Source organism: Cydia fagiglandana, chromosome Z, assembly GCF_963556715.1.
Source record: "Cydia fagiglandana chromosome Z, ilCydFagi1.1, whole genome shotgun sequence".
Lineage (NCBI taxonomy): Eukaryota > Metazoa > Arthropoda > Insecta > Lepidoptera > Tortricidae > Cydia > Cydia fagiglandana.
In genome coordinates, this window is record NC_085959.1 from 39,769,695 (window position 1) to 39,787,941 (window position 18,247).

An 18,247-nucleotide genomic window follows, 5' to 3' on the forward strand; every position below is an offset into this window, starting at 1 on the left:
GTTTTGTACCCTTGTGTACCCTTCAACGGCCAAGTCACACAACATTAACTATAATAATAAAGAAATCGCAGTAAGGAACCTTAGACTTGGCACGACTTTGTCTAGATTTCATTACTTTTTAGAGATAAACAAGCAGCTCCATCGAGACTTGGCTAGTTTTTTACAGAATGTTTTTGGTGGGATTTCACTTCTTTTTGTAGAAACCCCCTGGCACTGATTAAAATAACCGACTTGGTTTCACATTACATCTCAAAACTTTTTTGTAGTAAAAGCGTTGCGAGACTTGCACCTTTTTACATGTAATGTTTTTGATGGGATCTCATCTCTTTATGTAGGCAGTCCTTCTTTTCGGGTACTCATACCCATACTATGTATACACATATCATAACTAAACATATCTTCATTCATACTCACACCGTACATCGTAGTGTACCTTTAACACTTTACTTTACCTACTATTTGTAGGAACTGCAACAGTAACTTTGTAATATTATATATTTATATAGGATTACAAACTTACTTATGCAGTTCTTATATCTTTAAAACGTGACTGATATTGCAATATTTTTAGGTTTTCCCTTTATGTGGCCATTAAACCCTAACTCTGTACCAAATTTCAGCTCTCTGAGTTTATGGGAAGTACTAGTTCTATTCTGATGATCATGAGTGAGTTTCATAAATGCGAAACTTTGCTTTCGCTTAACTTCGGAACTAAATGACCTACAGACTTGAAATTTTGGATTTTAAGTATGTGATTATAGCTTACTGGATGACCAAAATTTCTGCGTTCTGGTCTTATCCAGAGGTTCTCAAATAGGGGCCTGAAAATGCGGCGAAATGGTTCCAGTAAAGGATGGTACGGCAGTGTTTGCTTCGCGCTCGACTTGGCGGGAGCACTGCCGTGCCCCCCGATATAATAGTATACCTGCATAGATCCAGCAGCGCAGTTCAGGGCCGCCTTCGTCCGGTTCAAGAAGATGACGGGGCTCAGGTCGTCCAGTTTTGTGACCTGAAATAGATTTTACATTTTAGACATTTTGAAAACTCATAGGTGCAATTTAACCCTTTAAACACCACGCAAACTCGTAAAGTGCGCAGCGCGTCATCGTGAACTTTGTTGGAATGTACAATTGATTTGGGCACTTAACATTTCTGGCGACTTGTTGGCGACCAAAGGGTTAAACCAGCTGTCGACCGGTAGCGATTAGCAAACAGCGAACGAACGAATTTTTATCTTATCTAGACGTATAAATCGGTAACTCTTAAAATTCATACACCCGACAAAATTAAATAAGACCATCTAAACACTGATTAAAACTTTCACAGTTATCACACATTATTATTTACTTTAAAGGGGCATAATCGCGTATAATATTTAAGCTTTAAAACCCTCAAATTAAGTAACAATAGGTTGATAATTGAATAATTTTGCAACATAATTGCATAATATGTAAACTATTAGTTAACACCTTTATTAAGTTTGTAATAAGGTCTACAAATAGTTATTATTGGCAAGTAAAACTGAAAGTATTTTCACCCCATCATTACACTACTATGTATTCCGTGGAACGCACGCGCATAATTTTATATTTAGCTGCGCAGGCGGCGCATAAATCTAAAACACTAATTATTCCTCTGGGCTATGTCGGTCTGTCTCCATGATGTAAGGATACGTCTTTGCCTTGTTAATATTTGTATCGTGATGGACAATTTCGTTCATTTTTGTCTCAAAAGAGAGAAAACATTATCGTTCGATGAACATACAAGGTTTTTCTCCTGTGGGCAATAGTTAACTTGGGTATGGAACAAATGATTTTATCATACTTATCCAAATAAAAGCAGTACCCTCTCATGTGGATAAGGACTAAATAGGAAAATTAGCTATTATTTATAAACCTTAACTTTTGGGTACCTAAGTCCACAGGTAAAACCTAAACATGGTTTTGAGTTTGACCCAAAAGCGAGAATAGAAGTTGGCGGGGAACTCATCTATATCTAAAAATCATATCATATCATCGGAACGTGAGCTCGTGGTAACTCATAATATACCCCGCAACGTGATATGGTGGACACAGACCCCGCCATTGTTAGGGCCTGCAACATTGTAGAGGCTAGTTAAGACCAATATTAAAAGCCACACAAGCCTTGCCTGCATATCGTTTTAAAATAAGAGCGCAACTTCGATTGTATGGGAGCGGCTTAGCCTGCCAGTGAACTAGGGATGGGGGGGAGCCAAATTTGATATCGCAGCTGGCTTCCTGCCCCTACCTGCCCCCGCCCATGCATGTTTGGCGCATGTACTGAGTCAAAACGATTCAATGTCATATATGACACTAGCGACCCGCCCGGGCGTCGCACGGGTTAACGAAATTATACACCTAAACCTTCCTCAAGAATCTTCAACTCTATCGATAGGTAAAAACCGCATGAAAATCCGTTCAGTACTTTTTGAGTTTATCGTGAACATACAAACACAAACAGACAGACGAGGCGGAGGACTTTGTTTTATAAGAGAAATGTCTAATCCAATTTGGGCCACAATGGTCATTGTTTACTTTTCTTGTTTTACTTTTATTAAGTAATTTTATCTAACCCAGAAACTGACCGCAAGCCCGCAAGCCATTCACGCTGTTAACTCGTCTTCAACCTTATTTCAAACACATAAGGGCCATCAATGGTTAGTCTCCAGTTACGACTATGCAAGGGTGAAAGAGAAATTTTAGGACCTCGGTCTTCAATTTGGTTTACGGATAGTATAGTACAGTTAGCTCGCGGTCAAAAGTCGTAAAGTTGTATAGAAAGTGCGTCACTTAGGCTTTTTTGGTTCTGAATTGGTTTGAACTGTTAAGTACCTCTTGCGGTACAAATTGTAGCGTGATTACGTAGTACCGGTTTGGGTAAACCGACTGAGACACAAAAGTAGGGTTATGCTCATTTAGACACCTGTTAGGATCAATTTTTTTCTCTCGTCGCCATGGTACGCTCTACTGGGTAGACGCCATCTTGGAATTCTATATTATTCCGACTTTTCTTTAATAGTGGTTAAATTAGGAGAGAGAGCCCAAAAGAGCACATGACGAGAACAGTGCTTGACATTGAAACCAGACCGAGAGGACGAGGCAGGCCCCGAGACACGTGGACATCTAAAATAAACCAAGATCTAAAGTCAGCCCAATTAGATTCACAGACGACCCAGGATAGAATGGCCTGGCGAATATTGATTAGGAGAGCCGACCCCAACTGAAATGGGACAAGGCGAGGACAAAGAAGAAGAAGAGTGGTTAAATTAGGAGGACCCAAATCGTCGATGTAGGTCGGAAGGCGGCCAAGCTAAAATAGGCCTAGGCTGGTCACGTCTGCCGAATGCCGAAAGAATTGTGGGTCAAAAACTGGACTCCATCTTAAAGGAGTGGCCAGACATTGCATTGGACAGAGATTTGTGGAGAAATTGGGGGCCTGAGGCACTGAGGCCTTTGCCCAGCAGTGGGACGACAGGCTAGAATAATAATAATAAAATTTCAGCGGACGGTCTATTAGCGAAGAGTCTCGAGTTGACCAACATCTTGAGAGACTCTCGCTAGGTGGTTGGATCAAGGGCCAGATGCAGAAGGCGGTGATCTTGGACACGGCGCGGATAGTCCGCCGGTTCCTCTCTCAGCAGCCCTGACCACCGGCAGCTTGAGCCTTGCCCCGCTGCTGGCGGCACCCTAGGTTAGGTTTTTTTTCTAATGTGTTTATATGTATTTTTTATTGTTTTTATATTTTACTTTTATATTCATATTATAAACAACTAACTTGAGATGAAAAATAAATCTGTCCCTAGTGAAAAAAGGTATAAGTCTCGGGCAGCGCAGTTGTAAATGGGTATAAGTTCCAAGTAACACCTATGCCCTTTTACTCCTAAGCTGCGTGAAAGCAACCCTTTTTCACTAGGGCCACAATAAAGAATAAAATTATGAAGCACGAGTACCTTGCCGTCCAGTACAGTTTGTTCCGGCAGCCCCTCGCCCTGGTAGAGGATGCTGTTGGCCTGCTGGTCGTAGTTGGACTGCGCCAGCGCCGAGGAGGCCACGGCGAGAAGAATGTACAGCAGCGCCATCTTGGAATTCTGAAAGGAAATAAAAGCAATTAAGAATAGTGTCACCAAATCGAGAGTCGTGGGGATCAAGGGGAGAGGTCTTCGCCCAGTAGTGGGTGGGACACTCAGATAGACTAGAAAAATAAAACCGGCCAAGTGCGAGTCGGACTCGCGCACGGAGGGTTCCGTACCATTACGCAAGAAATGGCAAAAATAATCACATTTGTTGTACTTAAATAATATTTATTTTATTCTGTTTTTAGTATTGCGGCAACAGTAATACATTATCAGTGAGAATTTCAACTAGACAGCTGAAATTCTCACAGATCACGGCGGTTCATGACATACAGCCTGATGTCAGACAGATAGACAGACAGACGGACAGTGGAGTCTTAATAATAGGGTTACGTTTTTACCCTTTGGGTACGGAACCCTCAAAATCAGCAAATAATTGTTTATGTGAGATAAAAAAATCAGAAATTATCAAACGCCTCAGTGAAACTGTATAGACCTACACCTCTACCAGTGCCCTTCCAACGCCATATTAAACTAACAGGTTCCACAAACAGTATTGATGCAACGTGCAATTAGTATATGCCTCATAAGCTCTCATCAACACCCAAGCTGAATCAACCTCTAATCGTACCGCGATAAGAATCAATTTGCAGTACACGGTCGTAATGAGTGATTTCTAATGAAAGCTCACTCCCACGGCGGCGCAAGTTTTTGTTTCGTTTTCTAACGCGTATTGATAAGATGAATTAAGTGATGAGATTGAAATTAAATACAAATTATGTAATTATCGTAACTTATTAACCGACTGGCGATGTAAAAGGGTAGTATTGTTGTCTGGTGATATATGGTTGGATTTTTATTTCCTTAGCCCATTTTAATAACATACTTCCGTGAAGCCGACCACTGACTAACAGGCCGCCGGACGATATCGGCCTGTCAGTTAGAACAAAAATTTGACAGTTCCGAACAACTGTCCGGCCGATATCGTCCGGCGGACTGTTAGTCAGTGGTCGGCTTTAGACACAGACACTTTATTCGACTTAAAATACGTGAGTGACCCGTTCTTTAAACCCAGGCTTTAGAGCCCAAGCTCTGCACGGATAGGTATGATGGCCGTTCTTGTCTACGCGACAGCGTGATAAAACGGCATCCGCCACTTTCAATGGCCCGGTGTTAAAAACTGACGGTTATTCTATCACGTGGATAAATCCATCCATAATACGCCTACTGGAGTAGCTTGGCTGTTTTAACTTGACTACGACAAAAGCAAATTTTAGGGTTAAGTTATTTCGGAATTGTGGTAATTAGCTAGAAATTGTGATAACTACAGGGAAAATAGATCGATTACAAGTTTCACATACAAAATTTGTGTTCGCTCTATCTTCTTTGTATTACAATTTTTAGCAACAAAAACTAATCCCAGACATATTTATTTATATTGTACGTTACATGCCATGTTTCAACTGTTTCATATAATTTTTTGCATGGACATGAAGTATTTCAAATGAGAGCGTAACTTCTATTGTATAGGATAGGAAGGTAAGAGGTAAGTAATACAATCTCCGTGTATCAAAAAGTAGCCGTCAAAAAACCTTAAATAGGTGGCGCAACGATACCTAGAAGATTTGATAAAAATTTCAAATAATTGACAATGCACTTCACTCCGTCAATAACACCTACGTTCTTAGCTACTTTAGCGCTTCTGGAGATATTTTGAACTATCATTTATAGCTGACAGCCGGACACTTTTGCAACAGTTCTGCCATAAGAGATTTGTCGTCCTTCCTCTACCGTCCATAGTATAATTAGGAATGGCTTTTTGGTAGCTGGCTCGCGGTCGAGTGACGTTTAATTCCGATCTATCGTAAGCCAAATTCTTCAATTGTTATTACCATTAAGCGTTAATAATTTAATGATTAATCGAGACATCTGTGCACCTATAACCCAATACCAAAGAAATTCGCGCAATGCCGATACCGGCCACGATAAATCTGCCAGCAAGGACGTCCAGTGCCTTTCACCAGGCAAGGCTGACTGCTATCCATAGATACGTCGCTCGCTGACATAATCGACCGACAATATCACACGATATTGTCTTTTTGTTTGGACCATTTGGACCCAGTAGCCAAGACACACGCTTATGGAAAACGCTGATCGAAATTAAAATTCCAAGATGACAATTATACATCGACAAACGCCATACGAATAGAGTCGCACCAAGAAAATTCTGCAGCGGATTTGATAGCCCACGCAGTGTAAGTGTTATTTATACGTCATAATTTCATAGAAGTTTGACGTTTAAAATGACACTTGCACTACGTGGGCTATCAAAATCGCTGCAGACTTTTCACGGTCTGACTCATAGACTTATAATATATAGAGACGGTGTCTCAGCGAGCTGTCACTGTTGCCACTTTTGTTTAGTGTACGATTAACAATGAGGCCCACGTTGCTGTAGCCATGTCGATAAAGTCATATAGTGGACGGAACCATACAAAAGGCCAGATCAGCCTTGGCAATATGCTGTCGTTTAGCAGGCAACAGATGGGGTCTAAAACCCAAAATTGCCTTATGGCTGTACACATCCATAGTGAGGCCGATAGTGTCTTACGCCTCTGTAGCATGGTACAGGAAAACGACGCAGAAGGTAACAGTGATGAAGCTTGGCAGCCTTCAAAGAACTGCCTGTGTCATCGTCACTGGGGCCATGTCATCCTCCCCGACGGCAGCCCTAGAAGCCATACTAAATCTACCGCCCCTCCACTTACATCTAGAATTGGAGGCGAGATCTAGTATGCTTAGAATAGCGGGCGCGAGGAGAGGTAATTGGTTATCGCAAACTCTGAGACTGTTTAAGGAATCAGTGTACGATATTCCTGTTCTTGGGATGCCATCCGACACTATGTCACCCAAATTTTGTCCACTCAAACTTTACTCAGTGGAAATCCCCAAACGGGAGGACTGGTCAAATAAAACAGTCAAATCAAGTGGAAAGAAGGAAGCCTGAGGTGGTACACTGATGGCTCCAAATCCGGATCTGAAGTAGGCTGCGGAGTATACGGTGAAGCGCCTAGGAAAAGTATCAGCTTAAACCTAGGTCGTTTTTGCTCTATATTCCAGGCAGAGGTATACGCCATTCTGGAATGTGCGTCAATCAATCTGCAAAGCAACTACGGCAACCATACTATCTATATCCATTCGGATAGCCAGGCGGCACTCTTAGCCCTAACCTCCGATGTCACCACATAGGCTGGTTGAGAACTGCAGGCAACTATTGAACAACCTTGGAGCCAGGAACAAGGTTGTTCTACGTTGGGTCCCGGGGCATGCGGGTGTCGTAGGAAACGAGAAGGCCGACGAACTCGCGCGAGCAGGGGCTAAGGGGAAGAACTACAGTCCTGAGCCCTTTTGTGGTATCCCCAAAAGCCTAACGCGGCTCACCCTAAAGACCTACTGTCACTACAAAACCATTCAACTCTGGAGAGAAACAACAGGTTTGAACCATTCCAAAGCGCTTATCAAGGCCTTCAGCAAAAAGGCGTCCTCGAACGCCTTAGCGCTGTCTAGGAACCAACTGCGCAACTTGGTAAGGGTGCTTACCGGGCACTGCGGCCTAAATAAGCACATGCACACCATGGGGAAACGTGACATAGGGCGGTGCAGACTCTGCATGGAGGCAGAGGAGACGCCCTTACACATCCTCACAGAGTGCCCTTGCCTAATGCGTACTCGTGACCTAATCTTGGGCGGACACATATTACGCCCGGAGGAGGTAAAGTCTCTCGACACCAAAAAGATCCTGCAGCTATTTGAAGTTGCAGGGTTGGATCGAGAGTTGTAGTAGGTGGCGATCACAATAGATCAGGAATGGTCGCAGTGATACATAGGCTTTGGAGCCTTATATAGCCCCTAATAAAGAAGAAGAAGAAGAAAGTCATATCGATAAACTATCGACATTTCTTGCAATTTTAATTTTACTTCAAAGGCTTAACGATACCTAAAATGACCAAAAACGCTTTTATTCTTTATTGTGGTTATCAGATCACAATTTTATAGTCACACCCCAGCAAGGGAAAGTTCAGATATTTAATTAAAATACATAAATACCTCCTAAAATAGGTGTTCCGCAATAATTGAATTATATTATTATATTATAATGTATTCATTATCCATTAGCATTTCAATTATGTTTATGTTTAACGAAGATATTGAAGCTTCAATTAATCGCTATTTCGTTCCGCTGTGTAGCGTTTATCGATATATAACATGATTAAAATCGACTTTTCACATCCCTAAAAGAGCACACATATACGCTTTTACGCACACATACACAGCCTGGGCGCATCAAGAAAGGCAACACTTGATTTGAAGTCCACCTTGTCAACAGTATGGTTGTCCTTTTTTGACAAACGGCATTTTTAAAAGAGCGAGGAGTGAGAAATGATACTATTTGCTGCGCCGTGAAAGAGAACAGAAAACGTTGGGCCCTTGGTCTGACTAGAAAAAATGTATAGGGATGACAGATAGTACGAAAAGTCTCGTAACTATTTCCATTCAAAATTTCCTTGGAGAGAAGATAAGTTTTCCTGTCGGTAGTACATAATACATAACCAACGCAGTAAAGTACAGTTAGCAATAAAAGTTTAATTATAGAATCCAGGGTGTTTGGTACATCGTTTGCCAAAATAAAACGGCAGATAGGTTGAATCATTTGTTACTTGTCAAGCCTAGAAATTTTTAATTTACTGCAAAAAAAAAATTTCACTTCTAAGACAGTTTTTCGCAAATTTAAAATTTTTACTTGCGTAGTAGTAAAAAAACCAAGGCCAATTTTGTATTTCTAGGCATGCGAAGATAGCACTCAACATGTCTGCCGTTTTAATTTGGCAAACGATGTACCAAACAACCTGTATATTCCTAATAAACACCGAGCTAAAAGTGACTAAGTTGATGTGAATGTTTAAGCGATTATGTTACACAAGCGTATAGTAATTAGTAGTAAATCCGCTTAAAGGTAATTACAATGAGTCACTTTGGCTCCTATTATGGTGAGGCGCTGAGTAAACAGGATATAGAACTGCGGTTGTGACATTTTAAGTTGGTATGTTTAATAGGAATAACTCTAAAATTAAACTTCTATTGCTGACTGTACTTTATTGCGTTGGTTATGTAGGTACTATCTACTACAGCAGTACTTATCTTCTCTTCAAGGAAATCATGCTTATGTGAAAGAGTTGCTTCACTTTATTTTATTTATTTATTTAAACTTTATTGCAAAAAATACAAATAAAATGTACAAATGGCGGACTTAATGCCTAAAGGCATTCTCTACCAGTCAACCATAGGGCTAAACAGAGATGTAATAAAAATGGAGCGACTCTATTTTCTATTTTTATTTGGTGGTGGTGGTGTGGTGGTGTGGTCATTTTAAAGTAGCTTATGCACGTGACTTGGTCTGCGTGGCACATGGCAGTCGGCTGATGTTAATTGATAAAAACGAACTATAGTTAGTTTTTTTAGCATTCGAAATAAGGTAAACAATCTTGATGTGTCTTTTAATTGATAAACTCATTTTAAAAATAATTTACGATAAATATGTAACAATTATGATTCTAATACGATAATTTATACTCTTCTGCTTTCATAAATAATAGTTACTGATTTTTAAAAAGCGTTTTCCAATTAAAAGACATGTCAAGATCGCTTACCTTCTTTCAAGTTCTTTTAAATTCTAAAAAAACTAACTATAAATAGGTCCTTTTCTACGCCTCAGACACATACAGAGTAACATACAGAAAGAGTTACTTTTGCATTTATAATATTAGGAGGGATTTCGTATTAATATATTATATGAGGTGTTTCAAAAAAAATATATGTGTATATTCTTTATTATTTAGTTTTGCTTCTTTGTTATTTCCCTTCGAACATTATTTTCAATACTAATATAAAACACTATGTCACCAGTCGCCATTAAAGCGAGTCGAATATGTTTCCAAGTAGTATGCTGTTAAAAGTAACAAATGCGCTAGCACGCTCATCCATGCTTCTAACACGACACGCCAATTCTTAAAGTACAGTCAGACAATAATTTTAGTTACTATATTAATTGTTAATATTAATTGTTCCCGAAGTGTATTTTGGTGTAAGTAAAATTACGTTGTTTTTATAACAATTTTCTTGTTGTTATATACTTTCATAGGGTAATTCGCCAGTAAAAGGCCACCTGTAAGTAATTGGCTACCGCGAACTAAAAATGAATTCTATTCACCTATAAACATAATTCATTTTAGTATAAGGTGGCTAATTGGCTATAGTTATTGAAGACTGGCCAGTTATTGAAACTTTATACTAAAATTATTTCTGTTCATAGGTAAATAGAAATTCATTTTTAATCATAGACTAGGAATCCTCTAGACCGAGTTTAGAGCAATTATTTCATGCAACCGATGAAGCCAAAAATGCGGGAGTATGCGGGACGAGGTGAGCGAAGTCCCGTGCCGTGATTGGTCCGTCTCAGTCTGGAGGATGACAACTTTGTCTGTGTTTTTAATTATTTTGTAATGCAATTTAGAACGCGTTGATGTCTATTCTTTTACAAGACCAAAAGAAATTCCACATCATTTAGGCACAAAAAGTACCGAGGTTGACCGAAGTAGCATGACAAATACGAACGTATCCGAGAAAATACGATGAAAAACAATTATGCACTACATCTGTAGCGTTAGAACAAGATAAGTCTACAACGATTTTCACCTATCCAACTGTATGTAAGTTAAGTACTAGTGATGTACCGACTATTGATTTGGCCGACTAGCCGACTAATCGACGCTAGAATGGCCGATTAGTCGGCTAGTCGGCCACGTCATTAGTTTCGTCTAAGTTCGGTTCAGATGCCCTTAAAAACAACCGTTTTACCCCTTTCGTCGCGCTATTCATCATATTATAAATAGTAACGCTAAAAAATGTAATAAATAAAAAAAACTATTTTTTATTTCATCCGACAACCGGACAATTGGACAAGAAAGCGACCAAGCGGTCCATAATTCGAACAAAAGTTTTCGTGAGCACCCTAAATAGGACTTTGGGTAAAATAGGTGAAAAGCTTTTTAAATATTTGCTGTTTATTTCTTTTTGCCCTGTTTTTCTGTCACTTATAAAGTGCCGACTAATCGGCCATTTTTGCCGACTAATCGCCGGCTAGAAATGAGGCCGGATAGTCGGCTTTCCCGACCAGTCGGTATATCTCTATTAAGTACCGATTTAAAAAGTTTTACAGGTTCATCATTAGGGCGCTTGTTTTAACGACTATTTTATCGTTCTGGCCAGAAACTCAATCGTTTTTATGTGCCTCGGAAGGACATTTTATTATTGACCATTAAAAGGGTTTAATAGTCTGTAATCAAGTCGAGACCAATTTGTAAAAGAATTTAGTTTTTAGAGGTCTATACTGAACTAATAGAAAACTCTTTAGCTGGTCATCGGTGGAACTAACGCAAAATTCGAGTTATTATATTTAATTTTACGTTTTAATCAAGATCAAAGAGGAAGACACAGAAAAAAAAACAATCAAAGAAAAGTAAAGGAGTTGGCAGAGCACCGGACGTGTTTGAAATTGCTCCACCGACAAAATATATATTTTGTCGGTGGAACAATTTAAAATTGTTATAGATGGAAAATTAATAGGTTAAATTGGCTCGATGAAAATCACGATCACGAAAGCATGAGAATTTTATTTTCATATATATATTTTCGGTTAATATGACGTAAAACTGTATACCATAGCAGTATAAATACCTGTAATATATAGGTAAAATAGCTAATGATATAGCCGTGAGATCTGACGAGCAAATTTTTTTACCGCAGTATATATGTATATATTTTCAGAGTAAAAATCCTACGCGATGGCCATTTCCTCCCGCGCCGTCACAAGTGTCTCGCGACTCGCCATATTTTTTTCCCGTCTAATTTCCTGGCTTCACGCCCCCTCTTAAGCTGAGGAAAAAGATGAGAGAGGTAGTAAAGAAGATGCCTGCCGTTTTTCAGCAGTGGATAATATAAGATAAAGATAATATCTGTCAAGCCATTTCCGTCCGTAGAAAAAAGAGGCATAATAAAAAAAATTAGGCACGAAATAATGTTATCGTCTCATAGAAATATTTGAATTTCGCGCGTTCTTCTACTGACACACTTGTTTGATCGGCTTTATTAAAAATATTACTTATATATTACTTGTTTAGTAGACTATCACACGAACCAAGCTGCCAACTTAACAACCCAAATCGGCCCATGTCTAACAGCTTTACTTACTAAAACAACGCCTCTGCACTGCCCACTGCTGCGTTTGGCACCTATAAGGACATTACACCTACGCGTCCTGTAGGTATTCATGGCTAGTATAACTTGAACTAACAATTCTTAACAAGCGACTCCTTTTTATAATTTCCAAAAACTCTCATATTATTCCCTTCGAGTTTGAAATATATTATAGTGACAATGTGCCCAATGAGCGTCAGTCATATGGATCGTTATTCAAACCTCAAATCAATCCAAACCTGCTCAAAATGAAATATGAAATATTATGGGACTTGGAAAGGAGAACAGCCTGACATACGAAAGCAATTATGCCCAGACAGAAACGGGGACGCTTCGCTCGCTCGGTCAATAAACGAAATTACACGGGGATCAAGACAAGGTGGTTGAAAAGTAGTGAATGCGAAGTTTGCAAAATATGCCGATGGCCTCATATATTAGGTATACCTTTCTGGTGAGGTTAGTCAAAAGAGTGAACTTGTATCCGATTAGTATTTGTTAATACTTACTCTTCGTAAGGGGATACTCTTTTTTTCTGAAAATATGTATTTTTTTTTATTGAACTAAAGAATTTAAATAAGCGTCGCAAGGGGTTGTTTAATATGAAGCGGGGTTTATAGCGAGATTTTTATCATTCGCATATTTACAACTAGTGATATTATAAACGTCATATGTATATAGAAATTGACATTAATGACGACATTCCACACTTTGTCATTGCAAATGCCGCGAAAATGATGCAGAGTTAGCTTGGTGGACTCTATATCATACTTTGATTGTTACTGTGTGTCTAAAATATTACGGTAACTACCGTTTTGATATTACGAGTAATTAACTCTAGTAAATTAGTTCATAAATATAACTTCACGTTCCAATAATCGATTGCAAAAAGCTGTAATATTTGATTTACCTTAGTAAATACAAATACAAGGTATCGATTAAGCTCAAAATATGTAGGTAAGTATATTAGAACTTCATAATATGCGACTTTACTTATAATATAAACTTTAATATTTCGCATAATTTAATCATAAAATACGGCTATGAGCAAAACCGCTGGAAAAAATTCGAACGCTTTTTTAGCAAACTCACCGCCAAAAACCTAATCACTAAAATCAGCCAATACAGAAAAACTAAAGCTCACACACACGGCACTGCACTTTCCTAGCGCACTTCACGCTTGACAATTTTCTTCACGACGCCATCGTCCCGAGCGACCGCCGCGCACGCGAGCCCTGCACGTATGAGGCGCGAAGGCTGCGCTATTACGAATACTGAATAGGCGCCGGGCATTTTAATTCACGATAAATATTGAATATCGAGTCACATCTTTACAAGCCAACATTCCAAAAATATTTACACTCCACTAAGACACATATTTACACTCCACTAAGACACTGACAATTCGACTGTAGGTACAGTCAACTGTAAAAATATGGGTGTAGCCAACTTATTCAAAAATATGTCCCATAGTTCTTAATTAGATAATTCGCTGACATAAGAGCTATGGGACAAATTTTTGAGATGATTTGTGCACCCATATTTTTACAGTTAATTAACAGGGCATTTTTTCAGTAGAATGTTTTAGAATTTTAAAAGTGCATTTTTTCAGTAGAATGTTTTAGAATTTTTTTAAGGAGTTCTCACGAGCCACGAACTCACTTACTCCCCCTGCATAGAAGCTAGTTTGCCGAGGGCCAGTTATCTCTGCAGCCTATATAGTACATTTTAGATCTGTGGCTTAGACGGACGGACCATGAATCTAGGATATGCCTAGATCTGGCATGAGTGGTGGGGGTAACTGACAGAACGAGATAGTCTTATGTATCTTTCAGTAGGAGTAGCAGAGAAAGCGGTATTATTCCTTGTCACAGTCTCACTTTTTGTTTGTTCCCTACCTTTTTATTAGTATGGAGAATGGTGGGCAACAAATGAATTCGACCAATCACAGTGTCGCATTTGCGTATGTTTTGTCCCTCACGGAGGCACGCGTATACCACTTCTATGCGATCCTACCTTCTATGGGACGGACCACGGAAGAAAGAATGAGCGCGCCGCGCTTCTTTGTTTTGTGGGACGGACGGATACCTACCTGTGCCCTATTCATCAAAAGCTTGTAACTGTAACTTGTAATACAAGTTGAAGTCCCTTTCTAACAAAAGCTGTCAAAAAGGGACTTACTGTATTATAAAATTTACAAGATACAAGCTTTTGATAAACAGGGCACTGATATCAAATCATGTTGAGCTGTATTTAAGTTCGGCTCTCCCGCTCATTTTGGCAGTTTATTTTTATTTCGATAATGCAGCCGAATTATTTATGGTACAATAAAACCTTGTCCCGCCTACGGTCGACGAACCCACGGTTTTAGAGGTCATTGGTGGTATTAACGTGAAAAATTATAAGGTATTAGTGCCATTTAAGGACAATTTAAAGTTTATAGATATAAATTAAATCTCATACACATGTGTATGAGATTCCCTTCTCGGAAATTTTATAAATAAAACAAAATACGGTAGGTAGTAGGTACCTATTTATTTGAAAAATACACCCAGTTCTAGTCCAGTAGGGCAGATGCCCCTTTTCTTACTCACATTATCCCGGCTTTTTGCTACGGCTCATGGGAGCCTGGGGTCCGCTTAGCAACTAATCCTACGAATTGGCATAGGCATAAAAAAAAATATTCAAAAGAACAATAAATAGTTAGGCTTTTTTATAGTAAAAACAAAATTACAGCTTTACAAGCAAGTGCTATAAAAATAAATTACAACTTACGGATTTTATGAAGTAAACAAACAGTAATATCAAATATGGCTAAAAACTGTATAAAAAACGCATATCGACAATGGCATTTATGAATAGGCATCTTTCCACCCACGCGTTCAATTGAAAATGCACCTAAACGGGACAAAGTTATGATCTAATTTAGAATATCATTAACCGCATTCATACGCCCTTACGAAGGAAATTTTCTAGCCAACCAGTCGATGCAATGTGAAACCTTATAACTTAGATATTAAGGTTGAATTTAAAAGTAGTCAAGCGGGACATAGGTTTTTTTAATAGTGATAAGTATGTCTTGTAAGACTGGTATTTGATTTGATTATGACGCCGTAGGCAAGCGGAACTGTTATAAATGCCTTGTCGTTGTGACAAAGAAGTGTTAACCCTTTGAATGCCTGTAGCTTTAAAGTTTGATTCAATAGAAAAGTGTCAATTATATTAATTACAAGTACCTATACTGCTCAGAACAGTAATGAAGAACATTGCTTTTGGCCCGCGAACTGCAACGGAAAATATGTAGGCGAAGTTCTAGGTAAGTACATTTATGACTACGAAAAACGGTCCATATGATATGACTGGCCCTTATCTGCCATATATTATCCCTTCTTCATAAATATACCCCGCCCGGAGCGTTGAATATTACCGTACACAATTTCCCGCTATAAAAAAAAGTTGTGTTTGGTCCAATAAAAGTTTGGATTAGCTAAAATAAAGCTCTTGCGCGACATTGCATACAATATTTGACGTTGTCAATACGAGTAGGTAGAGATGTAGTGCATAACTGTTTTCCATCGTATTTTCTCGGAGACGTTCGTATTCGTCACGCTACTTCAGTCAACCTCTCTTTACCGAGACTGACTGAAATAACATGACACGTTCGAACGTTTCCGTGAAAATGCGATGAAAAATAACTATGTACCACATCTGTACACACTCGCGGCACAATAAACGTGGGAGGGGGTAGGTTTAGCTCCTAGTCAGACTTCTATAGTTATCTAGTTCGTTTTCTGTATAACAACATAAAGCATTAGTATATAAATCACTTGTTAAGTTATTCAAGTGTGGGTTAACTTGTGCTATTAACATAGACATACATACATAATCACATGTAGACCTTCGTCTTGTGTCATTAGAATACATGAAGCAGGATCATTTGTTACCATCTGTATTATCTAGAAATAGGAATTGTACAAATGTACATAATACCTACCTATTAGGTGGGCGTATTGAGGTGATATGACTCAGGGGAATTCATGTAAGAAAGTAAATACGTTTCTACTCTATTCCACAAATAAAAATAATAATAATAATAATAATAAAGCCTTTTTTATTTCCCAAATACATAATTTACATCGATATTAGTTTATTTTATTACGTTTCTTAATTTATAGGGACCCCTCTTGTAGGGTATAGGCCTCCTCCAGATTCTTCCACCTCGTTCTGTCCTGGGCTGCTGTTAGCCAGCTTTTGCCGATTACTTTAACAAGATCATCCGCCCATCTTTGTCGTGGATGTCCGACTTTCCTTTTTCCAACCGGACCGGCCCATTTGGTAGCGGCGAGGGTCCAGCGTTGGTCTGTGCTCCTTGCTAAGTGTCCGGCCCATCGCCATTTCAGTTTTAAGGAATGATGTAATGCATCTGTCAATTTTGTCTTTTTTCTAATTGTTATACTTTTTACTTTGTTTATTTTTCTTAGGTTTAGGATGCTTCGTTCCATGGCTCGTTGACAACTCCTTATTTTGTTTTTAATGTTTTTTGTATAAGCCCAAGTCTGGGACCCATACGTCAAGCAGGGTAGAATACAGGTATCCATCACAGTTCTTTTCATACTTAGCTTGTAGTCACCTTTCAATATGTCTTTATGCGCCCAATATTTATTCCAACTACAGGTGATTCGCCTATTAACCTCGTCTTCGTTATTCGTCTTAGAGAATGATACCTGTTTACCTAAGTAGATGTAGCTATCCACGTATTCTATTTCTACATCGTCCACAAATAAAAAGCCTACTTAAATAGCCTACGCTACGGTCATGATACGCGTCGCTTACAAGTACGCTGCCTACCCAGCTAAACTGTGGAATGAACTGTCGCCCGCGGTATTTTCGGGCCAATAGCACCTTCAAACGTTCATAAAAAGAGCGTACACCCCTGTTAAAAGTCCGCAATACACTTGCAACCACTGTAATATATCGTTATGTGACAATCAAATCTCAATAACTACTTTTTTTTCTTAGCCCGTTGTAGTGCTGGGCAAAGACCTCTCCCCTTGATCTCCACAACTAAAAAATATATAAACAAAATCGACCATGTTTTGGTACCTATAATACATAATTATAATTCACTGTGGCTATGAACTTGTGGTGATAATTAATGAGTTTTGGGGCCAAATTCGACATGTACAACTGTCAGATTTCGCATCCACGTCAAATCAACAGTCGATTTTATTGCATACTGAGTGTTGATTCCATCAACGGTGGATAATATCATTTGGTACAGCCAAAACTGAACTCTAAACTAAGGGTGGTTCGGTTTGGTTTGCTTGTCTCCCTAACTATGGATTGTTAATGTCAAATTTTGACATAGTACCTATTCGAGAACTTATGATTTTTCCCACATCAACGGGAGATCAACACGATACGTCAAACGTCGCTTGTCGAATAGGGGTCCAGGTTGTCACCCTGACCCTGACGATATATACTATCGCTGTCTGTTGCATGCCGCCGGATAGCACGAATTGCGTTCTCAAGCGCGAATCCATGCTTTAAGTCGCGCTAGATGTATGGAGTCGCGCGCCAGATCGCAACTCATGCTAGCAGCTCAGCTAAGAAGAAATTCTGTGCCCCAAGATTCGCGATACAAGTTGTCAATGACATTTGCCGGTGACGTAACCACACCCACGCCGCACGGATAAGGCGCCCGGCCTCGCCAGAGGCTGCAGCGGCCTTATGCCTACGCTAAAGCTAACATGTGAAAGGTTAACATTCGTACGGATTCGGCAGGCCAACGTTATCAAGTTGCCCAAACAATTAACACTTAGCCCCACTTGCACCATACCATCT

The 18,247-nt window shown here is 39.3% G+C and overlaps 1 protein-coding gene across 1 annotated transcript in view; it reads right to left on the reverse strand.

The window, feature by feature from the left end:
- Window positions 1-18,247, reverse strand: part of LOC134678390 (uncharacterized) — a 104,203-nt gene that overhangs the window by 18,903 nt on the left and 67,053 nt on the right. The window contains exons 4-5 of the mRNA XM_063536950.1: window positions 3,971-4,108; window positions 926-1,009 (exon numbers count right to left, since the gene is read on the reverse strand). Of these exons, the coding sequence (XP_063393020.1) occupies window positions 926-1,009; window positions 3,971-4,099 (213 nt within the window). The 5' untranslated portion in view covers window positions 4,100-4,108. The remainder of the gene's footprint in view (window positions 1-925; window positions 1,010-3,970; window positions 4,109-18,247) is intronic.